This window comes from Cololabis saira, chromosome 5 (genome assembly GCF_033807715.1).
Source record: "Cololabis saira isolate AMF1-May2022 chromosome 5, fColSai1.1, whole genome shotgun sequence".
NCBI classification, from domain to species: domain Eukaryota; kingdom Metazoa; phylum Chordata; class Actinopteri; order Beloniformes; family Belonidae; genus Cololabis; species Cololabis saira.
In genome coordinates, this window is record NC_084591.1 from 2,842,125 (window position 1) to 2,860,822 (window position 18,698).

The window sequence follows — 18,698 nt, forward strand, 5'->3', positions numbered from 1 at the left end:
TGGATCAGCTGGAGCCTATTCAGCAAATTACTTGGACATCCTGCTAACAACACATTACAGTAATCTAGTCTAGAAGATACAAACGCATGAACTAGTTTTTCTGCATCACTCTGTGAGAGGATTTTCCTAATCTTTGCAATATTACGGAGATGGAAAAAGGCTATTTTACAAACCTGATTGACATATGGTTTAAACGACAAATCCTGATCGAAAATAACACCAAGATTTCTCACAGTTGCACTGGAAGCCATCGCAACACCATCTAATCCCTTCCTAAGATGCTCTGGACCAAGAATGATAACCTCTGTTTTATCTGAATTTAGAAGCAGGAAATTTCTGGACATCCAGTCCTTGATGTCCCTAAGACATGCCTGAAGTTTAACTAACGGTTCTGTTTAGTTCCTTCCTTTTTAGTAAATTAACCTTTCGTTTTTTTGCGTTGGAAACTTCTCGCGGGCCGCATGAAAATCTCTCTCGGGCCTCACATTTGACACCCCTGCATTATTACAGAATACCACAATAATACATATTATACTGTATTATTATATAACAACACATAATAATCACAAATACCATCCATAGTATGTCCATACTTCACACAAAATAACTGATTATGGTTATTTATTTGAAAATGTATTCTCAATAATGATGATGATACTGAACAGACTGTATTCTTTGAAAGTGTTTTGCTTTTAAAGTTTTTATTCACTTTTAAAGTGAATAAAACAATCCTGTCAAACAATCACACAACACTTGACATGATTTAATACGAGATACAATTCTTAAACTTCTCCATTTCCATCAAATTAATGTTCAATGGCTCTTATTTATGTAGATTTCAGAGTTAGTGTTTTTTAGAGGTTTATGTAACTAAAACACAGTTTATGTTTAAACGGGTGCTTTAATGAAAAATAGCTTAATCTTTACACTTTCTTCTGTGAAATTTTAACATTCATAACAAACAGCAGAGATACTATGGAGCTGATTAAAATGCCATGTCCACCAAACCAAATCCAAAGAAATACCTGACAGTTCAGGCACCGTCTTCGTAGTAATGTTTTGGTCTGTGTTTTCTTTCTTTATTTTTATTCTATATTTATTTATTTAGAAACCATATGTATTCACATGCATCTGCCATTTAGTGACAAACTAGTTTTGGATCAGAATTGTTCTTTGACTGCATTCCAAGAATAACCACAGAAATGGTTCCTGACAGGATGTTTCCAGGAACTCCCGACTGTCTGGGATGAAACTGCATTTCTTTTTGTTTTTTTTTTCATTATGTTTTTGTACACGTTAATATTCATGTAGGTTTATCTCGCCCTGGCAGAGGAAAAGAATAGGTGAAACAGCAGTTTCAGAGACGACTTACTTCAGATTGACGCCGGCACAGATCAGGGTGTCGTTGAGGAGAAACAGCTTTCGCTGCTTGGACTTGAGAACTTGACCGTTTTCCCCGAACACGACCTCCGTTAGCAGGTCACACTGGATCAGCTGCTCCGAGTTCAGCCGCTGGAAACACAAGATGACACTCATTATCTGACCGGCAGACGTCCTCCTCCCCCCCAGACCTGCTGTACTACCGATCACTACGGTCTGGATCAATAAGTGAGACTTTATTTCTATAGCCCTTTACAGCCACCTCTAGGTGAGCCAAAGTGCTTTACAGAATAAAACATACAGAAATACAACATAGAATCATGAGACAGAGCAAAACCTAAATAGAATAAAAGAAAAAGAATAAAAAGTCTGATCATACTACTGGGTATTATAGCCATTCTAAGTAGGTTTTAGCCTTGATTTAAAAGGCCCGGGTGGGGGGGAGTCCCCCAGCGCTTGACCTTTGACCTGGACTCCTCCAACAACAGTTGGTTTGAGGATCTCAGCCCTGCCAGGCTCACGCCCCGTTAAAAGCTCTGATAAATGGGGGGCAAGGCCTTTAGGGAGGGCTTTAAAAATAAACATTACAAGTGAATAGAGGACCGGAGTAATGTGCTCACGTCTTTTAGTGTTAGCTAACAGACGGGCAGCTGCTTTCTGCACTAGTTGAAGGCTAATAGAGGACTTGGAGATGTCATTTGATTAACAACATCTACAGATTGAGGTGTTGGCCTTGGTCTGGTACAAAGTGGTTAGCGTTAGGGTTAGGGGTTAGAGCCCTGGCCTGGTACAGAGTGGTTAGGGTTAGGGGTTCTTGTTACCCCTCTCAGGTATTTGCTGTTACCTTGCTGAGGTTCTGGTCTGTACCTGTCTCAGGTGTTTCTAGGTTTTACCTTGCTGAGGTTTGTAGGCGTTACCTTGCTGATGTTTCTAGGTTTTACCTTGCTGAGGTTTGTAGGCGTTTACCTTGCTGAGGTTTGTAGGCGTTACCTTGCTGAGGTTTGTAGGCGTTACCTTGCTGAGGTTTGTAGGCGTTACCTTGCTGAGGTTTGTAGGCGTTACCTTGCTGAGGTTTGTAGGTGTTACCTTGCTGAGGTTTGTAGGCGTTACCTTGCAGAGGTTTGTAGGCATTACCTTGCTGAGGTTTGTAGGCGTTACCTTGCTGAGGTTTGTAGGCGTTACCTTGCTGAGGTTTGTAGGTGTTACCTTGCTGAGGTTTATAGGTGTTACCTTGCTGAGGTTTTTAAGCGTTACCTTGCTGAGCTTTGTAGGCGTTACCTTGCTGAGGTTTGTAGGCGTTACCTTACCGAGGTTTGTAGGTGTTACCTTGCTGAGGTTTGTAGGCGTTACCTTGCTGAGGTTTCTAGGTGTTACCTTGCTGAGGTTTGTAGGTGTTACCTTGCTGAGGTTTCTAGGTGTTACCTTGCTGAGGTTTGTAGGTGTTACCTTGCTGAGGTTTGTAGGCGTTACCTTGCTGTGGTTTGTAGGCGTTACCTTGCTGAGGTTTGTAGGCATTACCTTGCTGAGGTTTGTAGGCGTTACCTTGCTGAGGTTTCTAGGCGTTACCTTGCTGAGGTTTGTAGGTGTTACCTTGCTGAGGTTTGTAGGCGTTACCTTGCTGAGGTTTGTAGGTGTTACCTTGCTGAGGTTTGTAGGCGTTACCTTGCTGAGGTTTGTAGGCGTTACCTTGCTGAGGTTTGTAGGCATTACCTTGCTGAGGTTTGTAGGCGTTACCTTGCTGAGGTTTGTAGGCGTTACCTTGCTGAGGTTTTTAAGCGTTACCTTGCTGAGCTTTGTAGGCGTTACCTTGCTGAGGTTTGTAGGCGTTACCTTGCTGAGGTTTGTAGGCGTTACCTTGCTGAGGTTTGTAGGTGTTACCTTGCTGAGGTTTGTAGGTGTTACCTTGCTGATGTTTCTAGGCGTTACCTTGCTGAGGTTTGTAGGTTTTACCTTGCTGAGGTTTCTCAGTTTTACCTTGCTGAGGTTTGTAGGCGTTACCTTAGTGAGGTTTGTAGGCGTTACCTTGCTGAGGTTTGTAGGCGTTACCTTGCTGAGGTTTGTAGGCGTTACCTTGCTGAGGTTTGTAGGCGTTACCTTGCTGAGGTTTGTAGGTGTTACCTTGCTGAGGTTTGTAGGCGTTACCTTGCTGATGTTTGTAGGCGTTACCTTGCTGAGGTTTGTAGGCGTTACCTTGCTGAGGTTTGTAGGCGTTACCTTGCTGAGGTTTGGAGGCGTTACCTTGCTGAGGTTTGTAGGTTTTACCTTGCTGAGGTTTCTAGGTGTTACCTTGCTGAGGTTTTCAGGCGTTACCTTGCTGAGGTTTGTAGGCGTTACCTTGCTGAGGTTTGTAGGCGTTACCTTGCTGAGGTTTGTAGGCGTTACCTTGCTGAGGTTTGTAGGTTTTACCTTGCTGAGGTTTCTAGGTGTTACCTTGCTGAGGTTTTTAGGCGTTACCTTGCTGAGGTTTGTAGGCGTTACCTTGCTTAGGTTTGTAGACGTTACCTTGCTGAGGTTTGTAGGCGTTACCTTACTGAGGTTTCTAGGTTTTACGTTGCTGAGGTTTGTAGGCGTTACCTTGCTGAGGTTTGTAGGCGTTACCTTGCTGAGGTTTCTAGGTTTTACCTTGCTGAGGTTTGTAGGCGTTACCTTGCTGAGGTTTGTAGGCGTTACCTTGCTGAGGTTTGTAGGTGTTACCTTGCTGAGGTTTGTAGGTGTTACCTTGCTGAGGTTTGTAGGCGTTACCTTGCTGAGGTTTGTAGGCGTTACCTTGCTGAGGTTTGTAGGTGTTACCTTGCTGAGGTTTGTAGGCGTTACCTTGCTGAGGTGTGTAGGTGTTACCTTGCTGATGTTTGTAGGCGTTACCTTGCTGAGGTTTGTAGGCGTTACCTTGCTGAGGTTCCGGTCTCCGACCCCCTGAACCAACTGCTGGATCTCGGCCTCCTGATCAGCCAGACGTTTCTCCTCGTTGAGTTTCTCAGCCAGAGTTTCCAGCTCGGTCAGAGCCAGTTGTAGCGGTAAACGGTCCGGATGGGACTTGGAGGTGTTCTTCAGCATGTCCTGAAATAAAACTCTTTAATTAAAGTACAGTTAGAGGAGCACAGAGGAGCAGCTGAAATAACACTCTTTAATCAACGTAAAATAGTTGGTTTCAGTTCTTTTGTTAAAATATCAGAGTGCTGTTCATTTGAGGGAACAATTGAATATCCAATATCCAATACTTGTTTTTTTTAAGAACTTGTGCTTTTTTTTACCTATTTTCTTATCATTTTGTTATTTAAGCGTACTCTTAAATTAAATACCATTTGAAAACCACGTAAAGTTATGGATAAGCCCTGAATACAGGCATTGTGACGTAGAATTGTCAAATTGTTTTGATTCGTCCGTCCGTCCGACCGACCGACCGACCTGGTCCAGGCCCAGGTTTCTACCCTCCTTATAGTCCAGGTCCTGGTCCTGGTCCTGGTCCAGGTCCTGGTCCTGGTCCAGGTCCAGGTCCTGGTCCTGGTCCTGGTCCTGGTCCTGGTCCTGGTCCTGGTCCAGGTCCAGGTCCAGGTCCTGGTTTCTACCCTCCTTATGATCCAGGTCCTGGTCCAGGTCCTGGTCCTGGTCCAGGTTCCGGGGGTCATGTTCATGTTCTGGTCTCTGGAAAGTTCCTAGAGACAAACTTCTGTTGTAATAGACGCTTTATGAATAAAATTGAAATCAGAAAAAGTGCCATTGTCCAAATACTGGATCTGATTGTGTGTATTTTGTAATGGAACAGTATTAGGGGGATTTACCCACAACCGGACCATCCAGTACCCATGATGCAATGCAGCAGACACCACAAAGACAGTTTCACTTCCTCTTTGCAGAAACTGCGGCGAACCGTTTTGGCACAACTGTTCAGGTTTTAAACGGAAGCAAATATTCCTCTTCAGTTTCAACAGAAGTAGATTAGGCATGACAGTTAATGAGGCATAATGAGTATTTATTCCTAGTTGTGAAGACAAGAAGACAAGAAACCATCTGTCTGGGGACAGTTTCACTGCTTGGGCTGGAATTGTAATATGTTTAGGTAGAATTGACGTTCCCAGGCTTAAAGGCGACCTTTTTCCTGTTCCTTCTATGAATATTGTAGAGGATGACAGATCTCTGAGCTCTTCACCTACTGACCTGCAGCAGCAGGATGAACTGAGGGAAGCGCTGGACGGGTTTGACCATCAGCCCGTACAGAGTGATCCGGTCTGGACTGGACGCCTGCGTCTTCTGAAAGAAACAACCAGAGAAGTTAAACCTAAACCTGAACAAATAACTGCCCTGAAGCCTCATTTATAAAGCTTGCTTGCGCACAAAAAGGGTCTGAAAGATGCACAAGCCACCTTCTACGCAAAGGCTGGGATCTAAAAAGAAAAAACTAACCGAAAAATCTGCGTATCCCTACACCAACCCAGACCCTCCCGTAGGAACTTATTTAAGATATGGGGAACTGGCGACGCAGGCTGTGAGGTGGTGAAATGAAGCCAGATTCATGTCATACTCTTAATGTCATCACATATCAGACTTATAATATCATAGCGCTGATCGTGTCCCTCTGTGTTTGAAGCACACGTCAGTCAGGACTCTGGTGCTGCTGGAGCTGCAGCCGCGGTGAGTGGGCTCGCCACCCGTCCCTTGAAATACGGAATTGTTACGTAATTGGGAATTAAAATGTATATAAAAACATTTTATTCCGTATTTCACAGTCGTCCCATGCACGTCTGTCACACACGCACACACTTGTTAAGCATAATTATGCCTAAACTATGGTTCCGCGTTAAATCGACGCAGAGCCTAGGCCGTAGGGTTACGCCGTAGGTTACGTGGCCACGCGCCCTGTACGGTGCGCGTGGCCGCGTAACCTACGCCGTATGCTCTGCGTCGATTTAACGCGGAACCATAAATCAGCCTCGAGCCGCACTGAGGAGAGGAGGGGGAGCGGGACCGTCCCATCTTCGCACAGTGTCTTGATGATTTGCAATTACAGGCTGAGCCTACCGTTAGTTCTTAAACTGTAAAAAAAGGGGGTGGGACAAAAACATGAGTTTGAAACGTGGGGGGGACATGTCCCCCCTGTCCCCAGTGGAAATTGCGCCCTTGCGCCTCACAGCATTTTATTTTCACTCGCTTTATTTTATACTATTTATATACTATTTATACTTTTACTGTGACCACCAAATAATGTCGTTTTCCTGCCTCCACCTCATCCTCAACATTTCAATCGTGAAATTTAGTGGCACGGTGGCTCGACACGTCTCATTCATCCTAACGCAGCAGAAACAGACTGCAGGAGCCGCTGCGCATGCTCAGCAGGCTCATTCATATGCAAATACTACTTTGCATTGCCCATTTATGGTAAAAAGTGGGCGTGTAGAGGGCGGGATATGAGGCGGATTCAGCTGCGCAACCTTCCAGCTGGACTGTCATTTATAAAGCGAACATTGCGTCCAAGTGTGCGTGCACACGGTTTTATAGATCCGGATTTTTTTTTTTGCGCCCGCCATTTTCGGTTTTTGGGTTTACGTGCACTTTTAGTATGAATCCTACGCACTCATTTTAAATGAGGCCCCTGAGCATCAGGAGCCTCTTCAGGACACAAAAAACACAACACAGTATTCAGTCAGTTTTCAAAAACTGGGATTAGAAAATGGGAATTGTACATTTTCATTTTCATTTTCTTTATTTCTTTATAGTTCAAGATAATTAAAATAATTCTCTTTCCTTGAATGAAGAAATCCAATTTCAGTTAATTTAATAATAAAAAAACAAAAACAAATTACGCTATTTTAAAAAAAAAACACCAATATATATAATAAAAGTTGTGAAAAAATAAACAAAAACAAACTTACAAATATGTTATAAAATAACACAAAATAGATTGATTCAAAGAAAAAAAATATGACAATGGTGCTAAAAAGAGAGAGGGAACAAAAGAAAACCCACCTAACTTAAAAATTATCATGATATTTCTTAATAAAACTGGCTTTTATTATTCTTTTAAATGTAATGTTTGATTTGCATTCTTTGTCTTCTGTATCCAGATTGTTCCATAAACTGATTCCTTTTACAGAAATACAACGTTCCATTAATTTTTGTCCTGAATTTTGTTTTTTTAAACATCTCTGTTACTTTTAAGTTATACTTATTTTTCTGTATATTGATTGGCAACATTTTCTTATGACCTTTCCACATAATTAGCAGAATTCTGTGGTTCCACTAATTCAAGAAATGGTTCTGGGACGGACTGGTTGTATTGGTCAGAAACAGAAAAGTAGAAAACTCTAGCGAAAACTGTCCAGTTCAGATAGATGTCAACAACAGAAACAAGATAACCGCTAGCACACACTCTGAATGTTGTTTTTATGTGCAAATTTAAAAAATCTGATCATAGGCGGTTTTAGTTTCAACCAACCCAAATACAAAGTCAAAGAAGAACAACATGGAACTTTATTCACTTGGTCATTGACTACGTTTCCATGTAGTAAAAATTGGGGTTCAGGTCAATGAAACATTGGGAATAATGTGTTTCCATGCTGAGCTAACAGGGTTATCCCTGTATACGTGGAGATTAATCATTTATCTGGATCGTAGCTAAGTTGTCGTCCATATATTTATGTTAACGTACACCTCGTCGAGCATTATCCCTTACATAGTCTTACTCAAACATAAAAAAGGGATAGTAAGGTGATGGTAGGAGTGTGTGACAGGTGTGTGTGTTAAAGCACCTTCAGGAAGTCCAGGAAGGAAGGCTTGGACACGCAGGCCTTCTTGATGAGCGTCATGGCGCTGGTGAAGTTGTTGATGTAGTCCCTGTACACGTCCACAACCATGGACTTGGAAAACTGAAGGAGAAACACTGATATGAAACCTCACCATTTCCTCTGAATGTCATTAAAGCAGCACAATGTAACTTTCAGCTTTTGTTGAGTTTGGCGGCTCCTTTGGACAAAAGCGGTAGTGCTTTACCAGAAAGAACACTACGTTTCCCATGAGCACCAGCGCGTACTGCAGGAAAACTCCTGTCCCCGTCGCGTGCATTTGTTTTGAGAGAAGACGGGACGGACTTTTCTGTTTCACCAAGTGAACAGACGGAACGCAAAAAAAAAGATGTTAAACTGCTGGAAAGGAACTGGAATTTACCGGGATACCTTAAACAAGGAAGCCAGGGAGCGGTATATGGAGAAAATAATGATTATTAACGGTCTGGATCCATATGAAATCCCTACTAAAGAATGGAGCTCCTCGTCGGAGCGTCACTCTTTAGAAGGATTTACTGCCGCAGTTCTGCACAACCACCGTCTCCGGCTACCTTGTTTAGGAGTGTTTGGCAGCTGCTTTGGTAAATGTTTGACTCGCCATGTGTTTACAATAAATTTGTATAATAGTACAACACACAGTACATGTTTTGTATCCCTCTTACTTCTCTTTTCTTTTTTTTTGACCGCTATATTATGTTGAAGAGGCTCCGAGGCGTGAGCAATATTTTTGTTTTCCTCATGAGATTATTTTTTTCCTCTGCAGCTACAAATAGAGTTAATATTTTTTCAACAAACTAGTTTTATCTGAAGATTGGGGTTAATTGCAGCGCAGAGAGCTGGCCAGCAACTGCGTTTAGCTGGAGCAGTGGGGAATAAAACCCGTGTTTTGATCCGACCCGGTCTGTGTGAGTGTTAGTTTGTGTACTGTGGAAGGTGTTTGGTCGTTACAGCCGCGATCCAAGCGAGCCAACGACTCTTTCACTCTTTTACTCTGTTATATCAGATACTTGGGCTCCGTGGTTCTGCCTCCGAGCAGGAAAGTGGTGAAAAGTTAAACCATTAGCGATCTTTTCCCCACGTCTGTTATGTGGAGCTGCTGCAGCCACAACACAGCAACGGGTTACCATGGTTACAGAATAACGGAAAGTAACGATGTCCAGGCATTTTTTTTTTTGTCAGGGCATTTAGCTTGATACTCTCCCGCTTTCTTTTTTCACCTCCTCCGATAAAACTTTATTTTCTTGGGTTTTTCCGCTGCTTGGGCCATGACACCAGCTTCTGCTGAGCTCTGCGCTCCACGCCCCGCCCAGCTTTGGTCTGGACTACGAATGGGGAAGGAAGGGGAAGTGACGTATGCCGTAAAGCAGTCAAAGCCGTAAAAATGTGTAGTTTTTTAGTGTGGCAGGGTTCCTACCATGCTCCTCAAAGTTACATAGTGCCAGTGAAGGCGATACAGACCCCTCAGACCATGACAGAGGTTCATTAAACCTGTTGGAAGTTGATGTTCCATCACAATGATGATGATGAAATATTAGATTAAGCTGGAAAAGTTACATAGTGCTGCTTCTGCTCCGTGTTTCCTTCCCGCCCAACACAACAGTCCGTCTATACAAGAAAGCTACGTCTAAAAAGACGCCATGACACGATCAGTTTACTCAGAGCTGAGTCCTGCAAAGAGCTGGATCTTCTAACTCGTTCTGATGAACAGAGACGTTTACTAGATGCACAAGTTCTCCTTAAAGAGTCATTACATTTAAAAGAATAATAAAAGCCAGCTGGATGAAGAAATATCATGATAATTGTTAAGTTAGGTGGGTTTTCTTTCTCCTCTCTCTCTCTTTTTAGCACCATCGTTATTTTTTTTCTTCTTTGAAACAAAAAAGAATACGACTGTGTTTGACGAGCGCTATTTTGTGTTATTTTGTAACTTTGTTGTAGTTTTGGTTTTCTTTTTTTGTTTTTTTTTTTTTTTTTTAAATTGCGTTTATTGGAAAGTGTTTATTTTTTTTACATTAATTGAAATTTGATTTCTTAGGAAAAAGGGACAGATAAAATAAGCTTAGCCTTCTTTCTGTTCCCTTTCATTTAAAGAAAGAGATTTGTTGTAATTATATTGAACTGTTTTGTTTTTCTTTTAATGAATGAAATAAAAAATAAAAATAAATAAATTTAAAAAATCCATCAGGATGAATAATCTTGATGGATAATTGTTTTTGTTACAATCTTCTGCTTCTTCTTATTCCAGGGAGATTTTGTGACACCTGTGTGTGTATATATTTATATATATATATATATATATATATATATATATATATATATATATATATATATATATATATATATATATATATATATATATATATATATATATATATACAGGACTGTCTCAGAAAATTAGAATATTGTGATAAAGTCCTTTATTTTCTGTAATGCAATTAAAAAAACAAAAATGTCATACATTCTGGATTCATTACAAATTAATTGAAATATTGCAAGCCTTTTATTATTTTAATATTGCTGATTATGACTTTATGACTAAGATTAAGATTCCCAGAATATTCTAATTTTTTGAGATAGGATATTTGAGTTTTCTTAAGCTGTAAACCATGATCAGCAATATTAAAATAATAAAAGGCTTGCAATATTTCAGTTGATTTGTAATGAATCCAGAATGTATGACATTTTTGCATTACAGAAAATAAAGGACTTTATCACAATATTCAAATTTTCTGAGACAGTCCTGTATATGAAAGTAAATAAAGAGAGAGTGTGTTTGAACTGTGTGTTTAAACTGACCGAGGCCACGAACAGGTCCCCGATCATTTCACTCTGGTCCCATTCAGACACTCGGGAGGCCAGAGCGATCTGGAACATGGAGTGGCACAGATGGATCTCCTTCACACGGTAAAAGATCTGATGGATCTTCTTTGGATTCAGAATCAGGTGTTGAGGTTCCAACAAAGGCTTCTGGTACTCCTGTCACAGATGAAAGTGTAGGTTAGGAGAGCTGAGCCATGTTTCTGTCCAACCAGGAACCCATGATGCATTCTTCTTTTATTCTGTCTTGATTTTATCATCCTGAGACGCTCTGATGTTCTTAAATGTTTCAAGGGAAGACTGATGTTCCAACACTAACGTGCAGCAGAAAGTTCCCCAGCAGTCTCACCTGTAGGACTCTCTTGAGAGAGTCCAGGTAGCTGATCTCACTCTGTACGATGGAGCTGAGGATGAGGCGTCTGACCACCTGAAGGGGCAGAAACAAACAGGAATTAAAGCTGCAAGCAGCGATGAACGGGCCCTCGCACTCACGGCCACCGTCCCCCATAAGCATATCAGAAATGACACCACCCACGACTTCCTATGTCAAACCATTCAAAAGTTATAACAGAAAATAGGGACTATGAAATATCGACCAATCAGAAGAAGGGGCGGGGCTAATTTTCACCAATTATGGTCAAGGACTCAATACCGAGTCCGATGACACCACCCACAACCCTTTATGTCAAACCATTCAAAAGTTATGGCAGAGAAAAGTATTCTAGGGGGCGCTGTTGAGCCGTTAGGCCACGCCCATTAATGCAAACCATGAAATATCAAATGTATCGCCAGGCCTGACTTGCATGCAGAATTTGGTGCCTTTTGGGGAACTATCAAATATGGGGCGCGCGTTTTGGCGTCTAGCATCGCCACGGTAACACTTTTGAAAGAGAAAAGTAATGCGCATAGTCGCAGGATGGAGAGGCATATTTTGATGTATAACACACCTGGGTTCACGATACGGTTCGGGCTGAATTAATTCGCGAAGGAATGGCATATATTGCTCCAAAATTACGCAATTAATTCAGAATGTTCAAAATGGCCGACTTCCTGTTGGGTTTCGGCCATGGCGCCAAGAGACTTTTCTTTTAGTTGCGACATGATACAGGTGTGTACCGATTTTCGTGCATGTACGTCCAACCGTATTGTGGGGCTTGAGGCACAAAGTTTTCTAGGGGGCGCTGTTGAGCCGTTCCCCCTTGGATGGACGAACGAATGAACGAACAAACGGACGGACGGACGGACGGACGGACGGACGGACGGACGGACGGACGAACGAACGAACGAACGAACGAATGAATGAATGAATCTCCACCTGCTGGCTGCTCAGTCCTTCTGGTTGGGGGCGGAGCTTCGCTGGAGGATGTTTCAGCTCACACACAGAGAAATCCAGGTAGCTGGAGGAGTCCTCCGCTGGAAACAAACAAACATGTTTACAGAGTAAACAAACAAACAAACAAACAACTGGAGTCCTCCGCTGGAAACAAACAAACAAACATGTTTACAGAGTAAACAAACAAACAAACATGTTTACAGAGTAAACAAACAAACAAACAAACAACTGGAGTCCTCCGCTGGAAATAAATAAACAAACATGTTTACTGAGACCTGGACCAGACCTGGACCAGGACAGTCTGGACAGGAACCTGCTAAGAACTTTTCAGGAACCTTTTCTGCTCTTTAAAAAGGAACCTTTCTATTTTCTAAATCTGGACTTGACAGGTTCCGGTTCTGGACTTTCTCTTAACAGCACGATGAAGTGGACCAGTTCCAGGAAAGTGGACCAGTTCCAGGAAAGTGGACCAGTTCCAGGTAAGTGGACCAGTTCCAGGTAAGTGGACCAGTTCCAGGTAAGTGGACCCGTTCCAGGTAAGTGGACCAGTTCCAGGTAAGTGGACCAGTTCCAGGTAAGTGGACCCGTTCCAGGTAAGTGGACCAGTTCCAGGTAAGTGGACCAGTTCCAGGTAAGTGGACCAGTTCCAGGTAAGTGGACCAGTTCCAGGTTCCGGTTCTGTACCTGAGCAGTTCTTCTTCTGCAGGAACGAGACTTTGCGAAACATGGCCAGTGTAGTTCTGGTTCTGGTCCTCGCTGCTCTCAGGAACTGCTGGACCTGGAAAACCAAGGAATATGGATCTAAAGAACAAAAATTGAACTTTTAAATGCAGTAATTGAAGTAAAAAGAAAAAAATATGCAAGCCCCTCAGTTGTAACTGTTTTCTGCATAAATTAACCATAAGATGTGACTACGTGAGATCACAGCTGACGAGACCAAATACTACTACGTTGTTTCTGCCCTCGGGAGCGCAACAGCATCAAGAGTGGTGTCCCGTTTCGGCACCCCCTCTAACATTTCCTCCGACCGCGGCGTTCAGTTTACGTCTGCGCTTTGGAACGCCATAGCCAGCAGTTTGAGGGTTAAACTCCACCGCGCCACGGCCTACCACCCACAGAGTAACGGCCTCTGTGAGCGTTTTCACAGGTCTATGAAGGCCTCCCTGCGTGCCAGCCTCAAGGACAGTTCCTGGGTTGACAGACTACCGCGGGTCATGCTGGGAATCAGAACGGCACCGAAAGAGGACCTCCAGTCCTCCTCTGCGGAGCTGGTCTATGGTCAGCCACTGCGGGCCCCAGGGGACTTCATTCCCAGCACCACTGCCCCTTGGTCTGCCGCAATCCAACGCACCGCCCTGCTCGACAATGCCAGACTTTTCGCACCGCTCCCTACGTCCTGCCACAGATTGCCGAACTCACATTTGCCCAGTTCCCTGCAGTCCGCAGGTTATGTTTTCATCTGTGTCGATGGACACAGGGCACCCCTTCACCCACCTTACGAGGGCCCCTTCCGTGTGGTGGAGCCTGGGGACAAACACTTTGTTGTGGACATGGGAAGTTGTCGGCTCATCTATTTTCACGACTTCCACTATATATATATATATATATATATATATATATATATATATATATATATAGATATAGATATAGATATATATATATAGATATACATATACACATACCGTAGATGACCATTTAGTAGCCCGGGCGTTTAATATGCTAAATCCACTTGGACCCCAGGCGTTTATAAGAACCAGGCGGGTATTTGCACCAGGCTACAATTTATTTTTGCAATGAGCAGCACCAGACCATTACTTACAAAGAACATATGAGATCACCATAGTACCACTGGAACTAAAATTGTACACACTGTACACAACACAACACCTCACGACGAGCTCCCGATCACGAATCGTGAGGTCGCAAGAAAATCAAGCATGTTTGAAATCCTGGTCGCTCCTCGTGAAGGAATCACAGTTGAAGCAGCTGCGACCCGATTGGACTCATCCTTTCACAGAGAGCATGCGCAATCTCTGATGTCACGTCAAAAACTATTATTTGTAGTTTAAGTTTTGCAAATTCACATTACAAATCATGTTTTAATAGCAAAAAAAAGAGCGCATTTCCACGTAGGCTATGGTGCGGGTCGCCGCGTCCCCTACGCCGTAGTCTCTGCGTTGTTGTAACGCGGAACCATAAATCAGCCTTACGGCGTACCCTGCACCGTAGGCTCTGCGTTGGTGTAACGCGGAACCATAAATCAGCCTTCAGTGTGTGCGCTGTCTGCTGAACTCTTTTTTCTCTTCTCATTTTGCTGGGACGCCGGGTTCCTCCGCCGACACAACTTTTGCGGTACGCGTTCTTTGTTGTGTCTAAAAATGATTCGCAGTGCACACACCCAATCAGAAACGGTACAGATATTTTAGGATTTTAATATATAAAAAAATAAAATAAATAATTAAAAATAATAAAGAATCCCCTCGCCGCTTCACTCCGCTCACATGCTCTGATATACAAAGACAGTTTGTCTGTGTAACGGCAACACACGGAGCTGATCAGAGCAGTATGAACGATACTGTACACAATACAATGCAAATACAGGGTTATTACCAGGTTATTACCGGTAGTCGCCCGGGCGTTTAATTGAACCGGCGTTTATTATGCCAAATGGGCTCGGACCCCCGGCGGCTATTAGAGCACAGGCGCGTATTTGCGCGCCGGCGACTATTTGGTCATCTACGGTATATATATATATATACCAAAAATGATATATATATATATTAACTACCCATTAAAGTTCACAGGTTACAGTGCGAGGAAGAAATTTAAAACAGACACAGATCAAGATAAACCAACCAAACTAACCAAAAGTGAACAGAAACCCTGAGCCCTGGCCGAGGCTGCAGCTCATAGAGAAGCTGCGTCCAGACTGGACCGGTTTAAGTCCTATTCATCTGATACATTCCATCTGTTCATGGAAATGAACCAGTGTTGGCCAGACGATTATATCTCTGCATTCTACAGAGAATGTTCCTCTCAGCTTCGTCAAACCACGACCTTCAGATTTCCTTCCACTGGTTCACAGCCCGACGTTAAAGGCAGGGATTGAATCTAGTTCCCGTTGTTCCAGCTGGATTAAAAACAGCAACAGCTCCAGATGCAGCAGGAAGACGAGCTGCCGTCCTTCTGGACTCAGCTCACCTGTTTTATTGCTCAGGTCGGTTCAATATATGAGACACAAAGAGCATTTCCTGTTTGGGAGTTCCAAACCATGTGAGCAGCTTTAAGCTCCAGTAAAAGCTAGTGCTGCCTGTGAACGTAGAAGATCAACCTACCTCAAACTTCCCCTGGTCCGTCTGAAGGTTTGAACAAAGTTCCAGCATGTGAAAGATGGAGCGCGTCTACGCCCAGACTTTAGGGAAACCAAAGATCCAGAAGTAACAACTTGGAGAGTTTAAGATCGGCCACATGGTGACACATTCTGAAGACAGAAGTGCTGACAGACCAAAATAATCCACTTCCTGTTTCCATGTGAGCAGGTTTCGTTTGTACCGAGCTTCACTTTCTCCAGTCTGGAGCTACAACTTTGCTGATTCTCCGCTTAAGCTCATATATTCATTATTTTATCAGACATTGTAAAGCTCACATTCTTGTAAATGTGGTTTCAGCTAACACACATCTTCACTTTTCCACATGAGTTTAATGTTTTGAAAGGGCAATGTCCAGGCATCAGTTTAAAACCAACATACACAGATGATTTTTAGCAGATACCGGGAGGAGAGGGCGTGAGATCTGCTGTTATCAGTTGTTTGTTTTTTTTGTTTTATTTTCTTTTTTGTATATTGTTGATACTGATATATTGATTTATAAATGGGTATATTTATATCAGTGTATATAGGTGTGAGGATGTGTTATTATTGATATTTATATAACATTTGTGTAAGTGTCTGTGTATATACTGTATGTGTATGTATGTATATGTATATATGTGTGTATGTGTGTGTGTGTGTATATATATATATATATATATATATATATACATATATATATATATATATATATATATATATATATATATATATATATATATACATATATATATATATATATATATATATATATATATATATATATATATATATATATATATATATATATATAGGAAAACTCAAATATCCTATCTCAAAAAATTTGAATATTCTGGGAATCTTAATCTTAAACTGTAAACCATAATCAGCAATATTAAAATAATAAAAGGCTTGCAATATTTCAGTTGATTTGTAATTAATCCAGAATGTATGACATTTTTGTTTTTTTTAATTGCATTACAGAAAATAAAGAACTTTATCACAATATTCTAATTTTCTGAGACAGTCCTGTAGTTGGAACCTTATTACTTTATTACTGCAGTGCCCAGATCAGCACAAATGTGTATTCGTAAAGTTCCGTAAAATCACGTCAAATCCCGTCAAATCCCATAAATTCCCGTAAAATCACGTTAAAGGCTGATTTATGGTTCTGCGTTACACCAACGCAGAACTTACGGCGTTGGTTACGCGGCGACGCACTCTGCGTCGATTTAACGCGGAACCATAAATCAGCCTTAAATCAGACAAGTGTTGCGCAACGCGTGAAGACGCATGAAAGGCAAGTTTGATTTTCTTTTCTGTTCTCCCGTTCTACATGTAGCTGAAAAGCTTAAAGTAACTAAAGTAACGTATTTCTTTTTTTGTCTTAGAGTAACTATAACGGGATTACCCAAATTACAACTGTAACGCGGTACATTACTGCGTTACTGGCGAATGTAATCTCGTTACAGTAACGCTTTACTTTGTACCGCGTTACACCCAACACTGCTTAATACGAATGTAACTTTTTCTGTTTGGTTTGCTGCACACGCCCCTGGTACCACGCAGAGGATATATCAAGTGGTAAACAGGGGACTTTTAACTGAACAAATGGAAATATGATGATAAAGTCTGTTGATGTTTAAAAAGAGCCAGCATGAGAGTCACCTTGCTGTCGGTGGATGGACAAACGTTCTCCCCGTCCGGAACCTCCTCGTAACTCTCAAACTCGCCGGAGCTCCAGCCGTTGGAGTGTTGCTGATCAGGCACCTCCACGTCCTCATAGATTCCTTCTGCAAACAAAGAGGCCAACACGTCTCCCTGCATGTTCATATGAAGTGAGAAGATGTTTTATCTCTCTCAGTGGTACAATGACATTTGGCCAGATCAACTTGTCTCTAAAATCTGAATATGTGCTGCTTTTGACCCTGTAGATCAGAATCTTACTGCAGGTTAGATGTTGTTGGGGTTAAAGGTTCAGCTCTACGTTGGTTTCAATCATATCTGACAGATTCCAGTTTGTTCATGTACATGAGGTTTCTTCAGAACAGACGAGGTCACGAGGGTCTGCTATGGTGTCCTGCAGGGTTCAGTTCTAGGGTCTATGGTGTCCTGCAGGGTCCAGTTCTAGGGTCTATGGTGTCCCGCAGGGTTCAGTTCTAGGGTCTCTGGTGTCCCGCAGGGTTCAGTTCTAGGGTCTATGGTGTCCCGCAGGGTTCAGTTCTAGGGTCTATGGTGTCCTGCAGGGTTCAGTTCTAGGGTCTATGGTGTCCTGCAGGGTCCAGTTCTAGGGTCTATGGTGTCCCGCAGGGTTCAGTTCTAGGGTCTCTGGTGTCCCGCAGGGTCCAGTTCTAGGGTCTCTGGTGTCCCGCAGGGTTCAGTTCTAGGGTCTATGGTGTCCCGCAGGGTTCAGTTCTAGGGTCTATGGTGTCCCACAGGGTTCAGTTCTAGGGTCTATGGTGTCCTGGTTCAGTTCTAGGGTCTATGGTGTCCTGGTCCAGTTCTAGGGTCTATGGTGTCCTGCAGGGTTCAGTTCTAGGGTCTATGGTGTCCTGCAGGGTTCAGTTCTAGGGTCTATGGTGTCCTGTAGGGTCCAGTTCTAGGGTCTATGGTGTCCTGCAGGGTTAAGTTCTAGGGTTTATGGTGTCCTGGTTCAGTTCTAGGCTCTATGATGTCCTGCAGGGTTCAGTTCTAGGGTCTATGGTGTCCTGCAGGCTCCAGTTGTAGGGTCTTGGGAAGTTTAATCCAGTTTAATCCAGAATCAGCATCGATGTTCATTGCTATGCTGACGATACCCAGCTGTATTTGTCTATGAAGATGAACCAGAACCGTTAGCTAAACTTCATGTCTCATCAAGGATGGAGGTTCACTAACTTTTTACGTCTAAATCCTGATAAAACAGAGGTTATTATTTTGTTCCAAACTCCTCAGAAAGGGACTAGATGGTGCTGCGACGGATCCAGTACAACTGAGGAACCTTGGAGGTATTTTGATCAGTATTTGTGGTTCAAACAGCAGATTAGTCAGGTTTGTAAGACAGTGTTT

At 42.6% G+C, this 18,698-nt stretch overlaps 1 protein-coding gene across 1 annotated transcript in view; it reads right to left on the reverse strand.

Annotated features, from left to right (window-relative positions):
* Positions 1–18,698, reverse strand: part of LOC133444528 (rho guanine nucleotide exchange factor 10-like protein) — a 54,223-nt gene that overhangs the window by 27,605 nt on the left and 7,920 nt on the right. Inside the window, exons 7-15 of the mRNA XM_061722368.1 lie at positions 17,322–17,446; positions 12,991–13,084; positions 12,289–12,386; positions 11,323–11,400; positions 10,953–11,132; positions 8,124–8,240; positions 5,536–5,628; positions 4,267–4,437; positions 1,373–1,512 (exon numbers count right to left, since the gene is read on the reverse strand). Of these exons, the coding sequence (XP_061578352.1) occupies positions 1,373–1,512; positions 4,267–4,437; positions 5,536–5,628; positions 8,124–8,240; positions 10,953–11,132; positions 11,323–11,400; positions 12,289–12,386; positions 12,991–13,084; positions 17,322–17,446 (1,096 nt within the window). The remainder of the gene's footprint in view (positions 1–1,372; positions 1,513–4,266; positions 4,438–5,535; positions 5,629–8,123; positions 8,241–10,952; positions 11,133–11,322; positions 11,401–12,288; positions 12,387–12,990; positions 13,085–17,321; positions 17,447–18,698) is intronic.